This window comes from Schistocerca cancellata, chromosome 8 (assembly GCF_023864275.1).
Source record: "Schistocerca cancellata isolate TAMUIC-IGC-003103 chromosome 8, iqSchCanc2.1, whole genome shotgun sequence".
In the NCBI taxonomy this organism is placed as follows: Eukaryota; Metazoa; Arthropoda; class Insecta; order Orthoptera; family Acrididae; genus Schistocerca; species Schistocerca cancellata.
Window position 1 is genome coordinate 113,342,137 of NC_064633.1, and position 25,337 is coordinate 113,367,473.

General features: G+C 44.2%; 1 protein-coding gene across 1 annotated transcript in view; it reads right to left on the minus strand.

The window, feature by feature from the left end:
- Positions 1-25,337, minus strand: part of LOC126095410 (semaphorin-2A-like) — a 532,909-nt gene that overhangs the window by 131,148 nt on the left and 376,424 nt on the right. The window contains exon 5 of the mRNA XM_049910208.1: positions 9,630-9,737. Within this exon, the coding sequence (XP_049766165.1) occupies positions 9,630-9,737 (108 nt within the window). The remainder of the gene's footprint in view (positions 1-9,629; positions 9,738-25,337) is intronic.

Consider the following 25,337-nt stretch of genomic DNA (forward strand, 5'->3'; position numbering starts at 1 on the left):
GGTGATCAACAGCACTTCCTCCTCATCACATATTTCTCGAAGCAAATGTGCAACTGAGAAATTTGCTGACGTCAAGTAAAAAGTGAGGTATCAAATGAGAAAGCAATACCATTCATTGTCAAAAACGTCATTAAGCTATGGAGTTATCACATCGAACATTTCTACAACAATATCCTCAAGAAGTACTGTTCAGTTAATCATCTAGACAACAGAGCACACCAGAATGATATTCCTGTTGCGTTTACACTTGTTTCTTTAGTTATGTATGGATTTCCATTAGCCCGGAACATGAAATTTTTGCAGTTTATTGTTCCGCTAAGTTTAAAGGGCGCTTCGTCCTACCGAATAATGAGATCTTGAAAGCATTCATTCGTCTTCTTCACATATGTAGATGGCCCACCCTCAAAATTCAGTTCGCCCGTAGGCACCGTCCTAGTTCAGAGCATGAAGAAGTGTTTGAATGTAAGACTTCCATCTCAGAGTCCGAAAATTTCTGTGAACACTGATTTCGCTGATCCCAGTCCCAAGCGAGCACTGTTATACAGAATTTTTTGGGGATTGCGTGTGCGCATGCATCACAGCAGCAATACTTTCGCTGCCTTTTGAACGTCTCTTTCCTCCGCTTCCTTCCTTGTTCACATCACGCATCTTCTGTCGACTTGAAACTTACATCGAAACGTCTAACTGTTACTTGAAAAGGTGGTGGTGTTCCAAATTCAAATCTCCAATGACATTGAATGTCACTCATATTCACTGTTTTCCAGTAACATTTTTGCACCCACTTCGGTTCTTCCAACGATAGCGCCATATTTATTTCCAATCCTGCAACAAATTTAAGCCTTATTAAGATTTTCATACCTTCTGAATTATTATTCACCAAACAATTATTTCCGTCCCCTTTATTTAAAGAAACATTCAGTTTTAAAGTGTTTACACATTATTTCTCTACACCCAGTGTATTTGTTGTTATCTCCGTCACAAAATCAGTCTATTTGCGCATCGAATTTTAGAACATTCTACGTACTAAATGTCATACGTCACACATATTTGCACATGAGATATGAAATTAAATACAAATACTTCCTAAGACAATGCGTCCACTTACATCTTGTCACTTGAAAATAAGTTAAACCTCGGCATTGCCTAGTAGTGCTAAATAATGTACTCATTTTTACTAAAAAATCTGCTGGAGGTAATTACGTCCCTCTTTGAAGTTCTCGAGACCGTTGAACCTGCTGAGAAGAAATCAGTTCGATGTGAAACATTGACGTTGCAGCTAAAACGTAAGGAGAATAATGAAACACGTAAGAAAAAACATGTGTTTAAGTTCTAGCGTACGTTTTGTAATTACTAAATGTCATCTGATGCTTGTAACTGTGTATCGACTGAAAGGATGGTGCCAGTGTGATGTAAAATGAAAGAAACTTCTTCGTTCAAAGTTTATGTTTACACAACTTGATTTGCGATGTTATTATACTCTACACACGTTTTACAGGACTTACGTCATGAGTGTACAAGTGTCTATGTGTAGGGTTTCAAACTTTAATGGTTCCCAGAAAGCGAAAAATCGGGAGCGACACTGAAATTTCTGTTGTGCGACGTTTAATTACACGGTCACGCGAGGGCTGAGATCTCTATTAAAAGATATTTGCGTGGCCGATGGTAATCTATGGCTTTTGCGTTGGACATGCAGGTCACGCAGTCTTTTTGAGTTAGCAAACAGCTTCTACAGCTCGAGCGACCAGCAACAGCCCAACTCCTTCATTGCCCAATCCATATTTTCAGATTTAACCAAGACTTATGTCTTGAACAGGTAAGAGTAACACGGCTTTACTAAGGATCGCATTACGTTTTCCTTCATATTCAACTGAAAGAGGGAGTTGGATATTCTTCTAATGTACCTCTGGAAAATTATGAGTGCCACATTTTAAAGTCATTCTTGTATGACCTATCGCTACTCACGTAACGGTTGATAGTTTGGTTTGGTTATGTCATGTTCCGTAGATCATTTTCACGATTATTTCATCGATATGATGTGGAACAAGTCAGACTACAAGATATATACACAGCTTATATTACTGTTACTGAAATTTATAGTTCTACGCGTGCAAGTACATTTACAGGCTTTTTTTTTTTTTTTTTTTTTACCCAGTGCTGAAACAGGAACTCCTCCATGGAATAGAAGGAGTTGTCCCAAAGAAATGATTCTAAGCTAGATTTAAAACTCCATCTGCTACCTGCCAGACACTTTATGTTGTTGGGCAAATGATCAAAGAATTTTGTTGCTGAGTAATGTAGTCCTTTTTGTGCAACTGACAGCATATTGATGCGTTATCTTCAATACCTGTCGTACAAATTACGAAAGAAGATACGCACATCAGATTGTGTACGTCACTTGTAATATCACTGAAACCTGTCGCCTTTAGCAACTTGAAACATTTGTTTACAGAATTGGATGGTTCAAATGGTTCAAATGGCTCTGAGCACTATGGGACTTAACATCTATGGTCATCAGTCCCCTAGAACTTAGAACTACTTAAACCTAACTAACCTAAGGACGGCACACAACACCCAGCCATCACGAGGCAGAGAAAATCCCTGACCCCGCCGGGAATCGAACCCGGGAACCCGGGCGTGGGAAGCGAGAACGCTACCGCACGACCACGAGATGCGGGCACAGAATTGGATCACCGTGTATTATTATGCCCTGAAAGTTGTCGAGTAAAACAGAAGCAACATTTGGCGTTCGCCAACGAAGTGTTATAGGCCCTCTGCTGTTTCTGATATACATAAACGATTTACGAGACATGTGAGTAACACTCTTAGACAGTTTTTATGTGGTGGTGTCGTTTACCTTTTAATAAAGTCATCAGATGATCAAAACAAATTGCAAAACGATTTAGACAATTGATTGGCGACTCCGTGGCGTGCTGTGTGCACAACGACCATATATGTTAAATTAAAAGGAAGATCAGCGTTGGCCGTAATATTTATGTTTTATTGATAGCAGAATCGATTTTCGATCACATATTGATCATCTTTAGTGCTGTACAAATTAAACTCAGACACTGGTATCAAGTTATCAATAACCAAAACTGAGAAGCACTCCCACTATTGGGAGTGACTACGCAAATGAGTGGCTTATGGGGGGCTCCTCGACTACTGAACCTTGTTCTTTGTAACACAGTAATCGTGCAGGCTGGACTACTGGTGGCACTTGGGAACTCAAGGCTGATTTCATGTGATGCCACTCTCCACAATGCCCGACGGTTCCCGTCCGCCACTACATGAGGTCCACATGGTCTTTCGTCAGCCGTGGTTGTTTCTTCGCGTTTCCAGTTCATAATCACGTCACCAAGAATTGACTTGGGCAGCTTTAGAAGGGTTAAAAAGCATCTCAGGTGACATCCAGCGACCAGTCCACATTCGAAGTTACTGAGCTTTCTCGGTCGACTGATTATTCTGTTTTTGCTTCTCTATTGACAACACGATACACCTGGCCTCCTTTCATAATGGGGGTTCAGCGCGACATCCAGTGGTCAGTTTTGATTTACATAGGGGTGGCCATATACACTCCTGGAAATTGAAATAAGAACACCGTGAATTCATTGTCCCAGGAAGGGGAAACTTTATTGACACATTCCTGGGGTCAGATACATCACATGATCACACTGACAGAACCACAGGCACATAGACACAGGCAACAGAGCATGCACAATGTCGGCACTAGTACAGTGTATATCCACCTTTCGCAGCAATGCAGGCTGCTATTCTCCCATGGAGACGATCGTAGAGATGCTGGATGTAGTCATGTGGAACGCCTTGCCATGCAATTTCCACCTGGCGCCTCAGTTGGACCAGCGTTCGTGCTGGACGTGCAGACCGCGTGAGACGACGCTTCATCCAGTCCCAAACATGCTCAATGGGGGACAGATCCGGAGATCTTGCTGGCCAGGGTAGTTGACTTACACCTTCTAGAGCACGTTGGGTGGCACGGGATACATGCGGACGTGCATTGTCCTATTGGAACAGCAAGTTCCCTTGCCGGTCTAGGAATGGTAGAACGATGGGTTCGATGACGGTTTGGATGTACCGTGCACTATTCAGTGTCCCCTCGACGATCACCAGTGGTGTACGGCCAGTGTAGGAGAGCGCTCCCCACACCATGATGCCGGGTGTTGGCCCTGTGTGCCTCGGTCGTATGCAGTCCTGATTGTGGCGCTCACCTGCACGGCGCCAAACACGCATACGACCATCATTGGCACCAAGGCAGAAGCGACTCTCATCGCTGAAGACGACACATCTCCATTCGTCCCTCCATTCACGCCTGTCGCGACACCACTGGAGGCGGGCTGCACGATGTTGGGGCGTGAGCGGAAGACGGCCTAACGGTGTGCGGGACCGTAGCCCAGCTTCATGGAGACGGTTGCGAATGGTCCTCGCCGATACCCCAGGAGCAACAGTGTCCCTAATTTGCTGGGAAGTGGCGGTGCGGTCCCCTACGGCACTGCGTAGGATCCTACGGTCTTGGCGTGCATCCGTGCGTCGCTGCGGTCCGGTCCCAGGTCGACGGGCACGTGCACCTTCCGCCGACCACTGGCGACAACATCGATGTACTGTGGAGACCTCACGCCCCACGTGTTGAGCAATTCGGCGGTACGTCCACCCGGCCTCCCACATGCCCACTATACGCCCTCACTCAAAGTCCGTCAACTGCACATACGGTTCACGTCCACGCTGTCGCGGCATGCTACCAGTGTTAAAGACTGCGATGGAGCTCCGTATGCCACGGCAAACTGGCTGACACTGACGGCGGCGGTGCACAAATGCTGCGCAGCTAGCGCCATTCGACGGCCAACACCGCGGTTCCTGGTGTGTCCGCTGTGCCGTGCGTGTGATCATTGCTTGTACAGCCCTCTCGCAGTGTCCGGAGCAAGTATGGTGGGTCTGACACATCGGTGTCAATGTGTTCTTTTTTCCATTTCCAGGAGTGTATTTTCGATCCCATAGTATATACTTTTTTTATTAAAATAAATGAAACTCATATATAAACGAGCTATTTTTGTCGCAGAATATGACAGTCGACAACACGTTTTATGTTTAGCGTTGACATGCGCTTTGGCCCGCATTAAGCCATTTTCTCGTCTAGGTCATTGGAGGACGGCTGCTACAACTGACGCCATCTGATGCTAATTATTATCGGTATCTAATTCGGCCAAAAATTGTAATAAATAAGAGTAAAGACGTACGGCATGACTGACTGGGGCCACGAATGAAAAACGTAATGTGAATGGTTTTCCTTAGAGAAAACTCACATATGTTTCTCTGAGGCAGTAAAATAAGGAAATTTCGTTTGCAATCGTGCATGATGAAAACCTTATGATATAAAGTCACTAGTTTTACGAAGCATCGTTTTGCTGTTGCTTTTTCTTTTTACTTTTTCATATACGTTTTAAGGTCCTAATTTTCATTTTTCAATCGTCCTTTCGCTTTTCACCATCAGCTTTATAGACGTAGCTTCTTTGTAAAGTGCACTTCCCATAAGAATGTGAATCATTGAGAAGACCTGTTCGTATGTCAATGTAGCTTCATACCCGTACACGTCATTAGCCGGTATGCAAATGATTAGAGTTGCAGTTCTCTGTGACAGGTAGAACGCCCATCAGGGTTCATTAGTCGTGTTGTTACTAGGCATAGTATGATATGCAAGAGGTGTTAACAGCGTGACACGTTGAATAATCATTATGAATGAAACAGTGTAGTCATATACTCGTGTGAGACAGCAGATCACAGAGTTTGTAAAGGGCTTCATTGATTGTTGATCTCCAGTGGCCACGATGTTGGACTTTATGGGAACGTGAGGGCAGGCATATCAGTCGTCCGGCCACATAGCCGTGTTGTAACTATACCAACCACATTGTAACCCCCCTCCCCCCTACACATCTGATGCTGCCATTCGCGAAGAAGTAATAGATTTCCTGCAAATGGTTCAAATGACTCTGAGCACTATGGGACTTAAAATCTGAGGTCATCAGTCCCCTAGAACTTAGAACCATTTAAACCTAACTAACCTAAGGACATCACACACATCCATGCCCGAGACAAGATTCGAACCTGCGGCCGTACCGGTCGCGCGGTTTCAGACTGAAGCGCCTAGAACCGCTCGGCCACAACAGCCGGCGATTTCCTGCATCATTCTACGCCAGTCCGCACCACTGCTCGGAGTATAGCAGCAGTCGGGATAGGGAACTGCCACTCCATCCGAAGGCTGCTGTTAACACCGCAGTACAAAGTGATGCATTTGGAGTGCTGTCGTGACAGGGAGGCACAGCCCGCCGTTGTGTTCAGAGACGAATCGCGGACGTGCACTACCCCGTATGACCACTGTCGCCGAAAGTGGCGGAGACGTCGGTAGAGGTCCCGTCTCCCCGTGTTCTGGAGAGGCACAGTGCTGTTACTCCAGGCGTCATTGTGTGAGGAGCCATCTGGTGTGCCGTCGGGTCACGGATGACAGTAACTGAGGGGGGGGGGGGGGGAGGGAGGGAGGGGACGCGAAAGGCGCGACGGTACCTCACGGACATCCAGCGACCCTATGTGTTACTTCTAATACGGTAATATATCGGTACCATTGGCAACACAACAATGCTCATCCTACATGGCAATGCGTGATGTTGACGCGCTTCCGTAGCCATCAAAGTCCCATCTTTCCCAGTCTAACCAGTGCCTGCATCCAGACCAGAGAGGCTGCTGCGACATATTGATATGAGGCCTCATACTGCTAAGTTGCCTGTTAAATGTGGCTCGATATTGTAATCACTGAAATAACAACAAATACCTGCTCAAGTTATGAAGTTTCATCCCGTTTCTTCCTCTCCTGTGGTGGGCTTAAAATTATTATTCTTACCACCTTTTTTATTTATTTATTTATTGTTTTGACGGGCAGTGTAGTTCGCTACTTTTGTTAGGCCTCTTACAAAATAATCTGATAGACATGTTCAGCGAAACAGCAAGCACTGTTAATTTTTTCAAAAATGGCTCTGAGCCCAATGCGACTTAACTTCTGAGGTCTTCAGTCGCCTAGAACTTAGAACTAATTAAACCTAACTAACCTAAGGACATCACACACATCCATGCTCGAGGCAGGATTCGAACCTGCGACCGTAGCGGTCGCTCGGCTCCAGACTGTAGCGCTTAGAACTGCACGGCCACTCCGGCCGGTCTGTTAATTTTTTGTCTCACATTATTTTTCCCTCTTGATAGTATGATTCTTGTTACTTGAATTGGCAACGGGCAAGATAAATAAAAACGTTAGAATGAAAACAGGAAACAAATAAAACAAACAATAAAAGAGAAACTCCCTTCTACCTTTGTGAACGTGCTAGCATATTGATTCTTATATATGAGATATGCAGTTAAAACCAAAAGACTTATAATTACAAATTATCTCTTTTAGTTGCATATAGTTGTCGTTAGATGGGATGTTAGTCAGTCTTCTCCCGGGTCACAGCCCATGATTAGGTTCGTTTTCAGCATCAGTATGTTTCCATCCTCTCTGTCGCAGTTGTGGCTGTGCTTTTTTCTCTTCTGTGTTACATGTATTACCTAATTGATAAGTTTAATACTTCGTTTCCACCAAACATCTTGCATACTAATCATAGTAACCCTGACGTTTCTGTACTTTGTTATCTTCCGTAGTAACGTAGTACCAAAATTTCTCCAGGCTAGACTCTCCCGTGATGCTAAGTGAAACATGTTCCACACTTTTCCACAAGAGAAAATGAGGTAGTCGCTGGAAACTAAACGTAGTACCTTCATCTTAGTAGCTTGAAATATTAAGCGCTAGACAATTAAGGCTACCATATCTCGATAGCTATTCCAAATAAGGCGTTGCATTTCGCTGGTTGTTGTATTGTACTGCTAATGAACATAATCACTGTTTGTCTATCTCTTACAACCTGTATTTTTATCTTTATTGTCGTGTACTTTCTTATGCGTCCAGAGCCAAGCTCAAGAATAACAGGAAATTAGTTACTTTCGCCTGTCTGTTGGTGTGGAAGAAGAGAAGTTTCCGTTATAAGTGCATTTTGCATCCAGGGAATTTTTCTGACGCTTTTTTAAAATGACACCCCATGGACAAAGAACTTTTGTTGAGAATGATTTAAGTAAATAACAGATTTGGACTCAGTTTGTTTCAACGGTTCTGAATTTGTCTCGGGGAAAGGTCTCGAAATGGTTTGCAACATGACACAGTCATAATGTCATTTCATTCAGGTTCACTAATTATGAAAAGTAAGGAGTTATAAGTTGTAATTAATCTGTATCCGCCGGTCTGTGTGGCCTTGCGCTTCAGTCTGGAACCGCGTGACCGCTACGGTCGCAGGTTCGAATCCTGCCTCGGGCATGGATGTGTGTGATGTCCTTAGGTTAGTTAGGTTTAATTAGTTTTAAGTTCTAGGTGACTGATGACCTCAGAAGTGAAGTCCCATAGTGCTCAGAGCCATTTGAAACAATCTGTATCCAACGTTAATGATCATAATCTTTGCTACCTCATCCGCGTTCCATTGTCTTTTTTTTATTTCCATAAGTCTTCCGGATTCCGTCTCTGAATGGCCAGCGCGTCTGATTGTCAGGCGGACGACTCGGGTTCGGTTCCTGGTACTGTCAGTGATATTCTTGGCGAGAAGACTGAGTGCGCTGAGCCTCTAGATGCCGAATGAGCAGTTGCTTCAATGGGAAGTAGCGGCTCCGGGATCTGAAAAGCTGACAACGGCCAGAAGGGCAGTATCCTGACCCCACACACAAGCACACCGCATCCAGATAATGGCAGTGGTTGCTGATGACACGATAGTACTTCGATCTAGACTGAACCACGCGAAACCGGAATGGCGGAGCATTATTATTATTATTATTATTGTTGTGGTGTCACCGCCAGACACCACACTTGCTAGGTGGTAGCCTTTAAATCGGCCGCGGTCCGTTAGTATATGTCGGACCCGCGTGTCGCCACTATCAGTGATTGCAGACCGAGCGCCGCCACACGGCAGGTCTAGAGAGACTTCCTAGCACTCGCCCCAGTTGTACAACCGACTTTGCTAGCGATGGTTCACTGACAAAATACGCTCTCATTTGCCGAGACGATAGTTAGCATAGCCTTCAGCTACGTCACTTGCTACGACCTAGCAAGGCGCCCTTGCCAGTTACCACCATGTTCACCATTTATGGATTAAAGTTAAGTATTCCAGCAGCTACATACGTTTTTTGCTAAAGTCTAATTTCCTTGTCCTGTTCCAGACCTCACGCCAGCCTGCCTGAGCTAAAACACGTGCCTTTCGGCTTCCTCTCATACCGGTGTTGGCTCTCCTGCCAACCCACAACAATCGTTATTATTATTGTGACTATATATAACTCTTCCAGAGGTTGAGTACTATTCTGTACCGTGAATAGCGTAAATTAGGTAAGTTCTACAATACATTAGAAAGCAGCGTAACATAACAAACATATTTCTTTGTCTTTCAATATTACCAAAATTTAAACCTTGTCATATGAATCCTATATTCTAGGAGATAAGAAAACTACGCTGCAGTAGGATTAGATAGTTCTGCTGTTGATGAGAGACAGAGGTGACTTACGTATATGACCCAGTCCTTGGGGAAGTGCGCGTTGGTCCCACACACGTAGAGCCGCGTGCCGTCACCCATTGGCTGGATGACCCGTATGTGGTTTCGACAGTCGAAGTGCTGGAACCATATGAAAACATATCACTCATATGCAAAGCGTGTTAAATCTCTCTTTAATTTCAGCTCGCCAGGTTCCACTGCAGTATGTGACCTAAGTACACCTCATATACAGTGAGTCAGTAAATAACTCACAGAATATTGATATTAAAAAAAAAAATACGAATACTACGAAAACTTAAAAAAGTTTTCCCATGATTTATACAATAAAGCTTAGGTTACAGTGCGACCCTAAGCTATTAGCTATTATACTAAATGAAAGGGGTGCGCAACTAAGGAGAATTGGAATACCGTGTACCATTGTAGCAACTGTCATGAAACTTATACAAGAAATTACAGAAATGTTCTTCCTGCGGTTAATACAAGTCATAGCATTTCAGCCATACAATTTTTAACGACTTTTTTGTACTTTCAGAAAAATAATTTTAATTGTAGTTAAATTATGTTTTTTATCTCTATTGAAAATGAAACAGTCATGATTGGAAAGTTATTTTTATTTAAAAATAACACGTTTCACATAGGTGGGTTATCATCATATTATCTAGAACGATAAAGGAGGCTAATTAAATAACTATCCTACAAACACTATAAGGCATGGTTCTAAGCTGCGCCAATAGTTCAATTACAACCGTGAACAACATTCACGCAAAAGTGTCAAATGGATTTAGATGCGCCGGCTACCAAAGCTCTGTGTCAGCCACAAACACATGAAAATCCGGTTGTCAGAATAACTAAAAACAATTGTGGGAAGTTGGCGGACAGATTTCATACACTACTGGCCATTAATATTGCTACACCAAGAAGAAATGCAGATGATAAACGGGTATTCATTGGACACATATATTCTACTACAACTGACATGTGATTACATTTTTACTCAATTTGGGTGCATAGACCCTGAGAAATCAGTACCCACAACAGCCACATCTGGCCGTAATTACTGCCTTGACACGCCTGGGCATTGAGTCAAATAGAGCTTGGATGGCGTGTACGATACCAGAGTTCACCAAGACTAGCGACTGGTATTGTGACGAGCCACTTGCTCGGTCACCATTGACAAGACGTTTTCAATTGGTGAGAGATCTGGAGAATGTGCTGGCCAGGACAGCAGTGTAACATTTTCTGTATCTAGAAAGGCTCGTACAGGACCTGCAACATGTGGTCGTGCATTATCCTGCTGAAATGTATTGTTTCGCAGGGATCGAATGAAGGGTAAAGTCACGGGTCGTAACACATCTGAAATGTAACGTCCACTGTTCAAAGTGCCATCAATGCGAACAAGAGGTGACTGAGACGTGTAACCAATGGCTCCCCATACCATCACACCGGGTGATATGCCAGTATGGCGATGGCGAATACACGCTTCCAATGTGCGTACACCTCGATGTCGCCAAACACGGAAGCGACCATCATGATGCTGTAAACAAAACCTGGATTCGTCCGAAAAAATGACGTTTTGCTATTCGTGCACCAAGGGTCGTCGATGAGTCACTATCGCAGGCAATCCTGTCGGTGATGCAGCGTCAAGGGTAACCGCAGCCATGGTCTGCGAGCTGATAGTCCTTCCTGCTGCAAACTTCGTTGAACTGTTCATGCAGATGGTTGTTGTCTTGCAAACATCCCCATCTGTTGACTCAGGGATCGAGACGTGGCTGCACGATCCGTTACAGCCGTGTGGATAAGATGCCTGTCATCTCGACTGCTGGTGATACAAGTCCGTTGGGATCCAGTTCAGCATTCCGTATTACCCTCCTGAACCCACCGATTCCATATTCTGCTAACAGTCATTGGATCCCGACCAATGCGAGCAGCAATGTCGCAATACGATAAACCGCAATAGCGATAGGCTACAATCCGACCTTTATCAAAGTCGGAAACGTGATGGTACGCATTTCTCCTCCTCACACGAGGCATCAGAACAATGTTGCACCAGGCAACGCCGGTCAACTGCTGTTTGCGTATGAGAAATCAGTTGGAAACTTTCCTGATGTCAGCACGTTGTAGGTGTCGCCACCGGCGCCAACATTGTGTGAATGCTCTGTAAAGCTAATCATTGGCATATCACAGCATCTTCTTCCTGTTGGTTAAATTTTGCATCTGTAGCACTTCATCTTGACGGTGTAGCAATTTTAATGGCCAGTAGTGTATATCAGAATAACTAAAAGGAACTGCAGAAATTAGACGGAAAAATTTCGCAAATCAACCCACATCCACAACGGAAACGAGACCTGACAAACAGATAAAGGAAACCAATGAAGAATTACAGATAGCTTTGATCCGTTACAGCAGTAAGTATAGCACAGCGTAGAGGAAAGCGTACATCTCTGCGCTCTAACTGGCAGTGGTGGTGGTGGTGGTTAGTGTTTAACGTCCCGTCGACAACGAGGTCATTAGAGACGGAGTGCAAGCTCGGGTTAGGGAAGGATTGGGAAGGAAATCGGCCGTGCCCTTTCAAAGGAACCATCCCGGTATTTGCCTGAAACGATTTAGGGAAATCACGGAAAACCTAAATCAGGATGGCCGGAGACGGGATTGAACCGTCGTCCTCCCGAATGCGATAACTGGCAGTGCCACAAGAAATAATAAACGGCGGATGGCCGCAGGTAGCCGCGCTGATACAACTAAAGTACAACAGATGGCGCTAGTATCTTAAGTTACGGACAAGGGTAATATGGAATTGATTAACAAAGGCTTGATAAGAAGGATTAAAGTAGTTTAAAAATGAAATTAAAACGCATTTAAAATTAAAATTATTGAACAAGTAATATGGGCCATTCAAATCACGTGCTATAGTATATCAGAATAATTATTGTGGAAAATCACGGTAATATCAAAACTTAGCCAACAAATACGAAACGCGTATAACATACAAAAGTAGTGTCCATTAAAAATTAAATAAATAAATCAACTTTAAAATTGAATTAGAACTTTTACAAATCTTAAAAACTTAAAAAAATTACATATGTCTGTGTCAGAGGCAGTATGCTATGACACTGCACTATCATATGCCCGCTTAAAAACCATACAATTATAGTAGATGTCATACTGGGCAATAAAAATCATAAAATCTGAGTGTCGACAGGGTACTCAAGGGATTACAACACTCACACACGACACAAGAAAGAGAATAAGTGCAAGGTATAGAACCAATGGAGGAATCTAAGGTTATAATACGAGAATACAACTATAAAACAAAATTATTGGCGTAATAGTGCTAAGTTAATGGAGGGATCTTATGACATAAAATGTCTGATTTTTGCTAGCCAACTGATCATTAAGAAGAGTATCACTATGTTGACATGAGTATATAGGAATTACCATCACTTCTAATAAGTCCAACTGTTTTTCCTTTTTCAAATTCAGTTCAGCTGTCTCGGTATATCTATGTCGCAGCCAGTGAAAAGTCGAATAATCTGATCGACGCCGTTCCTGAGATGTAGAGGATAATGTAAAATGTAAATGTTCATAAACAGATTCTTAAGTTTTAAAAGACTAAAATTTTCTTAATATATGTTTTATTTTTTATTTGCACTCAGTCAGAAGAACCCTGCACCATGCTGTGTATCATGCTCTTGATAATTTTTCATGAGTCTCATTCTTTTCTTCCATCTGGACTCCTTACCTACCATTTCTGCTGCAGACTGAGCTTTACTGATGCGCACCTCGTCCATCCTTTAAAGTCATCTAGTGCAGATTACACAAGGAATAATTCGTATATGCTGTAGCACTTTTACACTACCACTGTTGCCAACGTTAAAAACAACAACAGCGTTACATCCCATCTCTTCTCCATTTTAGTGTCTTCCTCGCAATAAAAACATTGTTTGGTGTGCGAGTTGTTGACAGACTCATTTGGCTTCTGAGCCTGCCAATTTAAACACTTCTACTATACGCCTGGTCTCTGTAAATGGCCATCCTGACTTACATGACTGTTGCTAGGATGGAATGTTTCCGGCTCTGTAAAGTGTCTGAGTATTGGACGTTGCGTTACTTACACCATGAACTTCGTCCAGGAGAGCACAGTTGATATATACACTCCTGGAAATGGAAAAAAGAACACATTGACACCGGTGTGTCAGACTCACCATACTTGCTCCGGACACTGCGAGAGGGCTGTACAAGCAATGATCACACGCACGGCACAGCGGACACACCAGGAACCGCGGTGTTGGCCGTCGAATGGCGCTAGCTGCGCAGCATTTGTGCACCGCCGCCGTCAGTGTCAGCCAGTTTGCCGTGGCATACGGAGCTCCATCGCAGTCTTTAACACTGGTAGCATGCCGCGACAGCGTGGACGTGAACCGTATGTGCAGTTGACGGACTTTGAGCGAGGGCGTATAGTGGGCATGCGGGAGGCCGGGTGGACGTACCGCCGAATTGCTCAATACGTGGGGCCTGATGTCTCCACAGTACATCGATGTTGTCGCCAGTGGTCGGCGGAAGGTGCACGTGCCCGTCGACCTGGGACCGGACCGCAGCGACGCACGGATGCACGCCAAGACCGTAGGATCCTACGCAGTGCCGTAGGGGACCGCACCGCCACTTCCCAGCAAATTAGGGACACTGTTGCTCCTGGGGTATCGGCGAGGACCATTCGCAACCGTCTCCATGAAGCTGGGCTACGGTCCCGCACATCGTTAGGCCGTCTTCCGCTCACGCCCCAACATCGTGCAGCCCGCCTCCAGTGGTGTCGCGACAGGCGTGAATGGAGGGACGAATGGAGACGTGTCGTCTTCAGCGATGAGAGTCGCTTTTGCCTTGGTGCCAATGATGGTCGTATGCGTGTTTGGCGCCGTGCAGGTGAGCGCCACAATCAGGACAGCATACGACCGAGGCACACAGGGCCAACACCCAGCATCATGGTGTGGGGAGCGATCTCCTACACTGGCCGTACACCACTGGTGATCGTCGAGGGGACACTGAATAGTGCACGGTACATCCAAACCGTCATCGAACCCATCGTTCTACCATTCCTAGACCGGCAAGGGAACTTGCTGTTCCAACAGGACAAAGCACGTCCGCATGTATCCCGTGCCACCCAACGTGCTCTAGAAGGTGTAAGTCAACTACCCTGGCCAGCAAGATCTCCGGATCTGTCCCCCATTGAGCATGTTTGGGACTGGATGAAGCGTCGTCTCACGCGGTCTGCACGTCCGGCACGAACGCTGGTCCAACTGAGGCGCCAGGTGGAAATGGCATGGCAAGCCGTTCCACAGGACTACATCCAGCATCTCTACGACCGTCTCCATGGGAGAATAGCAGCCTGCATTGCTGCGAAAGGTGGATATACACTGTACTAGTGCCAACATTGTGCATGCTTTGTTGCCTGTGTCTATGTGCCTGTGGTTCTGTCAGTGTGATCATGTGATGTATCTGACCCCAGGAATGTGTCAATAAAGTTTCCCCTTCCTGGGACAATGAATTCACGGTGTTCTTATTTCAATTTCCAGGAGTGTATGTTTGTCAGATATTGATAGTTTGTGGGAGAAGAAAGATAGTCCATACAGCCTGCCACGTTCTGAAGTAGTCATCAGTATTATTCCAAATGGTCGTCACGTAGTATTGTCGCAGTTCATCAGTACGTTTGTCTACCGGCCTATATCTTATATTTGTACCACCACAAAGGTTCTCGTTTACTTAGTTTCAACTTCCTCATCTTGGTACTCATTCTGTTCTGGACGTGACTCACACATTCAACTTTTGTGATAATCTTAGGACAGTAAATCCGAGCTGCTGCTGCTACGCTGTTGTGTACTTTGAAGTCTACACCACCTAAGAACTTATAATAACAAATGCCCGTTTCATTCATGGATCGACTGAAAATTTCAATAGTTGCAGAGGCCTCCATTCCACCACTTGTTCCTTCATAGCTTCTACCACATATGTGTTCTGCTTGGTTCACTAATTTACATTTATAACAATAGCTTGTCAGAATTTGAAAGTCGATTGCCTTTCCAGTATCCAAACTGCTCACCGTAGCAAGAGAACTCTTAGTACTTCTACATACTACATGGGTTTATATTATGAAAAGCTACTATAATGTTTCGAAGATGCTATGAGTAGTAACAACACAATTTCGCCTTCCTAATACTGCAATCCACAGCTTTCTATCTCAAAAGTTATCTACTTTATTTGGTAGCAGGTAATGCATATAAGATTTTCGGACATTTTAAAGAATTGTGGACTATATTTTAGAAAATCAGATATTTTCACGTCAGTTTAAAACTTATTTAGACACCTTTCTAATTAATTTTATAACAGGATAAAAATGCTAAAATATCAAAGAAATTATTTTCCGATCCTACTCTCCTATTACAAAACCTGATGTTTATCATTTAAATTTTTCAGATCAACTGAAAATACAATTCACACCTTTCTGTGAAACTGTTACAGAAGTGTTATCCAACTGCAAATATTTTTACGTACGGTGTTGACTGAGTGAACGCAGCAACTTATTCTGACTTAATTCATGCTATTAACCACAAATTTCATGACGCTGTATATGTACCGAGATGACACAGTCAAAATTCCGAGCCTCTTATAGTACTTGATGTTCAGAGCTTACAAACTGATACTGGAGACTTTTTTGTCTGCCCTTCTGTGTGCCCATAATATTGTTTTCAAATGCACAGAGTTGGTACAAGATATCAATGACGAAGCACTAAAATTACTTAACCTATATCTCATGTGATGATAAAAATTTTAGCATTGTTTTGTGCATATATTTTGTATGACCAGACAAAATGTAAACTGATTGTTTCCTATAGATTTGCTGCTATTTTTGATATTTTGTTCTTCCATCTGAAGGCTGATTTGATGCAGCTCTCCACCCTAATGTGTCCTGTGCAAGCCTCTTCATCTTTGCGTAACGACTACAGCCTACATCTATTTGTACATGTTGACAGAATTCAACCTTCGTCTCCCTCCACAATTTTTAACACACAAATTTCCATCCATTGTCAAAGCGAAGATTCCTTGCTGCTTCAGTGTGTATCTTATCAACCAATCACATCTCCAGTGAATTTGTGTCACAAATTCTTTTTTTCTCCAACTCGATTCCATACCTCGTTGGCAGTTATTTGGTCTACAGGTCCAAAAGTCCAACATTCTTGTACAACAATACATTTCAAAAACTTTCGTTCTCTTCTTGTCTAAACTGCTTATCATTAAATTTTTACATCCTTACAGGGACGTACGCTTAGAAATATAATCAGAAAAAATTTCTAAAAATTAAACTTACATTCAGTGTTGATAAATTTCTCTTCTTCAGAAATACTGTTCTCGCAGTCTGCATTTATATAAAGTAACATTGTAATGAGCGCATTTGTAGAAAAGTATTATTGACTCTTAATGAAACGCTTTTGAGCTTGTGATTTATTCCATAAATGGCTAATGTACAATTTATGTCAAATGGATGTGCAATAGCAGCATATCAGTCTGCTAAGATATTGTAAATAGTCAACACATCTGTTAGAATAGTCTATGTGGGTCTTACAATTTTACATATACACGTTGCAATTTGTGTGCCTTATTGGTTTGAGCGTATCATATTTACAAACGATGGCTCGCCGTAATCGAAAAACTTCTTGTACTCCGGTATATGATTACGTTATTTTAACATAAACTGACATCTGTTTCCCTTGCTTTGTAAATGTAACGCATTTCGTGCGACGAGAGACCTCTGTATTACTATTTTGGTAGTCTGTAGAGGGGCATCATAGACAGAAATTAAGAACATAATGTAAAAAATTATGGTCCATAACTGGAAAAAATTCAGGAAGCCCTAGATACTGCAGTTTATCTAGGTATCATCTTTGATTCGTACGTTTCTGCAGTTTCTTCCGTTTTTGTCTCCAGTTCAAAGTCAATAAACTATGATCAGAGTCTACATCCGTCCCTGGAAACGTTTTCCAGCTTAATACATAGCCTTTAATTCTATGTCTCACTATGCACCTATCTGGAACCTTCCGCTGTCTCGAGGCCTCAACCACGTATGCAATATTCTATAACGATTCCATGACTGATAAGTAAATAACTCTCATGTGAGGGTGATTCTGTTTCATTTACCCATTTTGTATAACTGTTGGAAATATTGGGTAGAGCGTCTCATGACTAGTTGTCATGTGTGATTCTAAAGGTTGCAAATAAGGAAAGTGATCTAGTTCTCTTCATTGGAAATAGCATTTATGTAGGTAATGCAATATAGAATTCAGTAATCAGTGACCTCGGGAGTATTCTGTTGAACTGAAAGAGACATAATGGAGAAATAAATATAAAAATGAAAAAAACAAAAGTCTCAATAATGGATGGTAATAGGGCAAAGAACACGAACATAAGCAGAAAAAATACGAAACGAGATACTGTCAAATGACGCCTTTTTGAGACAGAAAAAGTTTCTCTTTACTTATACGAGGTGCATTCAAGTTCTAAGGCCTTCAATTTTTTTTCTCCGGACTGGAAAGAGATAGAAACATGCACATTGTTTTAAAATGAGGCCGCGTTCATTGTCAATACGTCCCAGTGATGGCAGCACCGTATGGCAGATGGAATTTTACCGCCAGCGGCGAGAATGAGAACTGTTTTAAATACTTAAAGGCGACGTTTTCCTTACTTGAACAGCGTGCAATCATTCGTTTTCTGAATTTGCGTGGTGTGAAACCAATTGAAATTCATCGATAGTTGAAGGAGACATGTGGTGATGGAGTTATGGATGTGTCGAAAATGCGTTCATGGATGCGACAATTTAATGAAGGCAGAACATCGTGTGACAACAAACCGAAACAACCTCGGGCTCGCACAAGCCGGTCTGACGACATGATCGAGAAAGTGGAGACAATTGTTTTGGGGGATCGCCGAATGACTGTTGAACAGATCGCCTCCAGAGTTGACATTTCTGTGGGTTCTGTGCACACAATCCTGCATGACGACCTGAAAATGCAAAAGTGTCATCCAGGTGGGTTCCACGAATGCTGACGGACGACCACATGGCTGGCCATGTGGCATGTTGCCAAGCAATGTTGACGCGCAACGACAGCATGAATGGGACTTTCTTTTCGTCGGTTGTGACAATGGATGAGACGTGGATGCCATTTTTCAATCCAGAAACAAAGCGCCAATCAGCTCAATGGAAGCACACAGATTCACCGCCACCAAAAAAATTTCGGGTAACCGCCAGTGCTGAAAAAATGATGGTGTCCATGTTCTGGGAGAGCGAGGGCGTAATCCTTACCCATTGCGTTCCAAAGGGCACTACGGTAACAGGTGCATCCTACAAAAATGTTTTGAAGAACAAATTCCTTCCTGCACTGCAACAAAAACGTCCGGGAAGGGCTGCGCGTGTGCTGTTTCACCAAGACAACGCACCTGCACATCGAGCTAACGTTACGCAACAGTTTCTTCGTGATAACAACTTTGAAGTGATTCCTCATGGTCCCAACTCACCTGACCTGGCTCCTAGTGACGTTTGGCTTTTTCCAACAATGAAAGACACTCTCCGTGGCCGCACATTCACCAGCCGTGCTGCTATTGCCTCAGCGATTTTCCAGTGGTCAAAACAGACTCCTAAAGAAGCCTTCGTCGCTGCCATGGAATCATGGCGTCAGCGTTGTGAAAAATGTGTACGTCTGTAGGGCGATTACGTCGAGAAGTAACGCCAGTTCCATCAATTTCGGGTGAGTAGTTAATTAGAAAAAAAATCGGAGGCCTTAGAACTTGAATGCACCTCGTATGATGTACAGGTACTGTCATGCCAGCGTCAGTAATGGTTAAACACCATCCTTGCCTCGGATATCGTACCAGTCGTAGTGACGATAAAGCTATGCAGACCTGGTGAGACATAAGTTGAACTCGCAAATTCATCGACTTTTGTAATGCCTATTTGTGCTTTATATCTCAGGTGCAGCCGCATATGAGCCGAGAGTAGCCAAAGACAAAGGCGTACAATGACTTCTTCCTGTTCTTCTTCTGTCACTTCTTCTTCTTATTTTCCTTCTTCTATGGTTAAGACAATTGTAAATGTTACTCTCAACACGATATTCCCACAATTGAGGATAGTGTCAACGAACCGTCTACAACGCGAATATTAGCGAAGAGGTACGGGGTTGCACAAAAATATGGATACAGCGAGAAATGCATTCTGGAACATAAACACAGATGCTAGATAAGCCCACATGTTACGCTGTTATATTTGACCACGCACTACACCTGTGCAATGCCCTCATTACGTTGCAAGCGTCACTCGTGGTCAGAACAGTATTCTGTGTGGATGTGAGTCCACTATATCGGAGTTACGTGAATTCGAACGTGGGCAGATTTTTGGCGCTCGTGTGGTGAGTGCCTCCGCAATCATGGGGCAGAAGTGTTTATTGTTTCAAGAGCCATCGTATCTAAGACGCACGCCACATACAAGGAAAGCGGAAAACAATACTCGCTAAGTCACAACGCGGACGAAAGTGTGTGTCGAATGATTGTCATACACTGTCACTGAAAAGGATCGTGACGAAAAATAAAAGGACGAAAGCTACAGATGACACCGCAGAACACTCTAGAATCCAGCTACTAACAAAACAACACGAAGGAAATAATTACGAAAAATCGACCTCGGCTGCATAAACTACGTGGTGTTTACCTAGGTTTCAGCGTGCGTAACCACGCCTTCTTCAGAATAAATATAAAACAGCTTGCCTAAATAGGCATAGTCAAAGGCTAAAATCAACACCTACAGCGGTAAGACCCCATAAATTTCTTTAGAAATACTCGGTGGAGAACCTGTGCCCATCGTACGTTGGCTGGGGCGCGGCAGCACACACAGGGACGAGATAAGAAATATTATTCACTTGGTACATATGTACCGTGTATTTCTAAAAAAATTTATGGAGTCTTGCCCCTGTAGGTGTTGATTTTAGCCTTGACTATGCCTATTTAGGCAAGCTGTTTTATATTTGTTCTGAAGAAGGCGTGGTTACCCACGCTGAAACCTAGGTAAAAACCAGGTTGTTTGTGCAATAGAGGCGGATTTTTCATAATTATTTCGATACTTACGACTGCTGACGCGCTGCAATGCTGAAACTTCTTAAACACGAAGGGAGCTCCAGAAGCACTGAATTTCAGGGCGATCAGGAATTCCAAACCATCCATCAGTATGCAAATGCCAGTAAGTAATACGTGGTGCCAAATTCACGTACGTATTGGGCTGTGGAGCAATGGAAGAAAGTAATTTGGTTGGATGAATCTTGTTTCGCACTGTTTTCAATTTCTTGTCGAGTTTCAGTCCCAGTAGGGAAACATGGCGAGGTTTCGGTGATGATTTGAGCAACCATATCGTGGTATTCCGTGGGAGCCATGGTTATTGTGCAGGTTCGTATAACTGCCGATGATCATGTGACTATTTCGGCTGCTTAGGTGCACCCCATGGCACAGTATCTGTTCCACAGTTGTGATGCTATGTTCCAAAAGGCCAGCACCCTCGTTCACACAGTTCGCGTCGTCCAAGACTAGTTTGGTGAGCATGAGGATGAATTTCGCGTCTCCCCTGGCCATTACAGTCACCAGGTATCAGTGCTGTTGCCCCTTTTCATCTACTTTGGAGAGAAGGATGTGCGATCGCTATCCACCTTCATCACCGTTACTTGAACTTCCCACTACTTTTCAGGAAGTATGATGTAAGTTACACTTGAAATCCATACGGAACTTATATTTATCCATTCCGAGAGCTAGCTGTTTTGAGTGCCAACATGTTTCCTACACTGTATTAGGTTTGCTAACGTATTGTGTTCTTGATGTTACACTAGTTTTCTTCAACCTCCGTATGCACTTCATCTGGAAAGAGACTCGTTTTTCTCGAATTCGCCTGAAATCGTTCAAGAAAAATAAAAAAAACCTCAATCACGAAGCCTGGATGAGAAACGTACCAGTATCGTCGCGAATGTGTGCTTAGTTTCTTAACCAGTCAGTTATCAAGGACTCTGAAACGTACAGAATTTAACAAACTGTAAGCTATAAACAAAAATATGGTTCAAATGGCTCTGAGCACTATGGGACTTAACTTCTGAGGTCATCAGTCCCTAGAACTCAGAACTACTTAAACCTAACTAACCTAAGGACATCACACACATCCATTCCCAAGGCAGGATTTGAACCTGCGACCGTAGCGGTCGCGCGGTTTCAGACTGTAGCGCCTAGAACCGCTTGGCCACCCCGGCCGGCGTATATAGACACACCAAAAATAGTTTTGAATCACCCCGGTTCCCAGAACTCCTGAAGATATAAGTTGACTGTTGTTACTGTATCACAGACACAGTCCCATTGACTGTTCAGAGATGTCACTGAACCCGCTCAAAAATTTAAACAACCACCCACGAGCAGCGAATATTAGACGCAGGGCGTCCGACAGTATATCAGTTCCAGTCATCCCACCGGGAAAGAGTTACACGGCTCGTGTTGTCTGTAGTTCAACCATGCCTAGACGGTCAATACCGCGGTTCCATCGCGTCCGCATTGTGCCAGGAAGGGCTCTCAACGAGGGAAATGTCCAGGTGTCTCGGAGTGAACCGGACATGGAGGAGATAGAGAGAGACAGGAACTGTCGATGACGTGCGTCTCTCAGACCGCCCAAGGGCTACTACTTCAGTGGATGACCGCTACCTACGTATTATTTCTCGGAGGAACCCTGACAGCAACGCCACCATGTTGAATAATCCTTTTCGTGGAGCCACAGGATGTCGTGTTAGACTGCGCGCAATAGGCTGCATAATGCGCAACTTCACTCCCAACATCCATGGCGAGGTCCATCTTTGCAAACCACTACAACATGCTGTGCGGTAGAGAAGGGCCCAACAACATGCCGAATGGACCGCTCAGGATTGGCATCACGATCTCTTCACCGTTGAGTGTCGCATATGTCTTCAACCAGACAATCGTCGGAGTCGTATTTGGAGGCAACCCGGTCCGGCTGAACGCCTTAGACACACTGCCTTAGACACAGCGAGTGCAGCAAGGTGGAGGTTCCCTGATATTTTGGGGTGGCATTATGTGGCGCCGCTGGTGGTCATGGAAGGCACCGTAACGGCTGTACGATACGTGAATGTCATCCTGCAACCGATAGTGCAACCATATCGGCAGTATATTAGCGAGGCATTCCTCTCATGGACGACAATTCGTGCCCCCATTATGCGCATCTTGTGAATGACTTCCTTCAGGGCCGGCCGCGGCGGCCGTGCGGTTCTGGCGCTGCAGTCCGGAACCGCGGGACTGCTACGGTCGCAGGTTCGAATCCTGCCTCGGGCATGGGTGTGTGTGATGTCCTTAGGTTAGTTAGGTTTAAGTAGTTCTAAGTTCTAGGGGACTTATGACCTAAGATGTTGAGTCCCATAGTGCTCAGAGCTATTTGAACTTCCTTCAGGATAACGACATCGCTCGACTAGAGTGGTCAGTATGTTCTCCAGACATGAACCCTATCGAAAATATCTGGGATAGTTTGAAAAGGGCTGTTTAAGGACGATGTGACCCACCAACCACTCTGAGGAACCTGCGCCGAATCGCCTTTGAGGAGTGGAACAATCTGGACCAACAGTGGTTGATGAACTAAATAGTATTCAACGACGATTACAGGCGTGCATCAATGCAAGAGGACGTGCTATTGGTTATTAGAGGTACCGGTGTGTACAGCAGTCTGGACCACCACGATTGATGGTCTCGCTGTATGATGGTACAACATGCAATGTGTGGTTTTCATCAGCAACAGAAAGGGCGGAAATGATGTTTATGTTGATATCTATTCCAATTTTCTGTACAGTTTCCGGAACTCTCGGAACTGAGGTTACACAAGCCTTTTTTTGATGTGTGTATAAACTTTGTATCCCCACCTTAGTAACGATTCTTATGCTTCTACATGAGTTTTGATTTCAAAATCAATTCAGATGATATAAAACACACTTAGCAGTTAACAAAGAATGCAGTGCACTAATTACTATGCAACAAATACACTTCTGGCGCCGGCCGGTGTGGCAGAGCGGTTCTAGGCGCTTCAGTCTGGAACCGCGCTACCGCTACGGTCGCAGGTCGAATCCTGCCTCGGGCATGGGTGTGTGTGATGTCCTTAGGCTCGTTAGGTTTAAGTAGTTCTAACTTCTAGGGGCTGATGACCTCAGATGTTATGTCCCATAGTGCTCAGAGCCATTTGAACCATTTGAACACTACTGGCCATTAAAATAGCTACACCACGAAGATGACGTGCTACAGACGCGAAATTTAACCGACAGGAAGTAGATGCTGTGATATGCAAATGATTAGCTTTTCAGAGCATTCACACAAGAGTGGGGCCGGTGGCGACACCTACAACGTGCTGACATGAGGAAATTTTCCAACCGATTTCTCATACACAAACAACAGTTGACCGGCGTTTCCTGGTAAAACGTTGTTGTGATGCCTCGTGTAAGAAGGAGAAATGCTTACCATCACGTTTTCGACTTTGATAAAGGTCGGATTGTAGCCTATCGCTATTGCGCCTTAGCGTGTCGCGACATTGCTGCTCGCCTTGGTCGAGATCCAATGACTTAGCAGAATATGGAATCAGTGGGTTCAGGAGGGTAATACGGATCGCCGTGCTGGATCCCAACTGCCTCGTATCACTAGCAGTCGAGATGACACGCATCTTATCCGCATGGCTGTAACGGATCCTGGAGTCACGTCTCGATCCCTGAGTCAACAGATGGGCGCGTTTGCAAGTCAACAACCATCTGCACGAACAGTTCGACGACGTTTGCAGCATTACGGACTATCAGCTCGGAGACCATGTCTGCGGTTACCCTTGACGCTGCATCACAGACAGGAGTGGCTGCGATGGTGTACTCAATGACGAACCTGGGTGCACGAATGGCAGAACGCGCATTTTTTCGGATGAATCCAGGTTCTGTTTACAGCATCATGATGGTCGCATCCGTGTTTGGCGACATCGCGGTGAACGCACATTGGAAGCGTGTACTGGTCATCGCCATACTGGCTTATCACCCGGCGTGATGGTATGGGGTGCCATTGGTTACACGTCTCGGTCACCTCTTGTTCGCATTGACGGCACTTTGGTCGTTACATTTCAGATGTGTTACGACCCGTGGCTCTATCCTTCATTCGATCCCTGTGAAACCCTACATTTCAGCAGGATAATGCACGACCGCATGTTGCAGTTGCTGTACGGGCCTTTCTGGATACAGAAAATTTTCGACTGCTACCCTGGCCAGCACATTCTCCAGATCTCTCACCAATTGAAAACGTCTGGTCAATGGTGGCCGAGCAACTGGCTCGTCACAATACGCCAGTCAGTACCCTTGATGAACTGTGGTATCGTGTTGATGCTGCATGGGCAGCTGTACCTGTATACGCCATCCAAGCTCTGTTTGACTCAATGCCCAGGCGTATCAAGGCCGTTATTACGGCCAGATGTGGTTGTTCTGGGTACTGATTTCTCAGGATCTGTGCACCCAATTTCGTGAAAATGTAATCACATGTCAGTTCTAGTATAATATATTTGTCCAATGAATACCCGTTTATCATCTACATTTCTTCTTGGTGTAGCAATTACAATGGCCAGCGGTGTATGATCTCATCTCA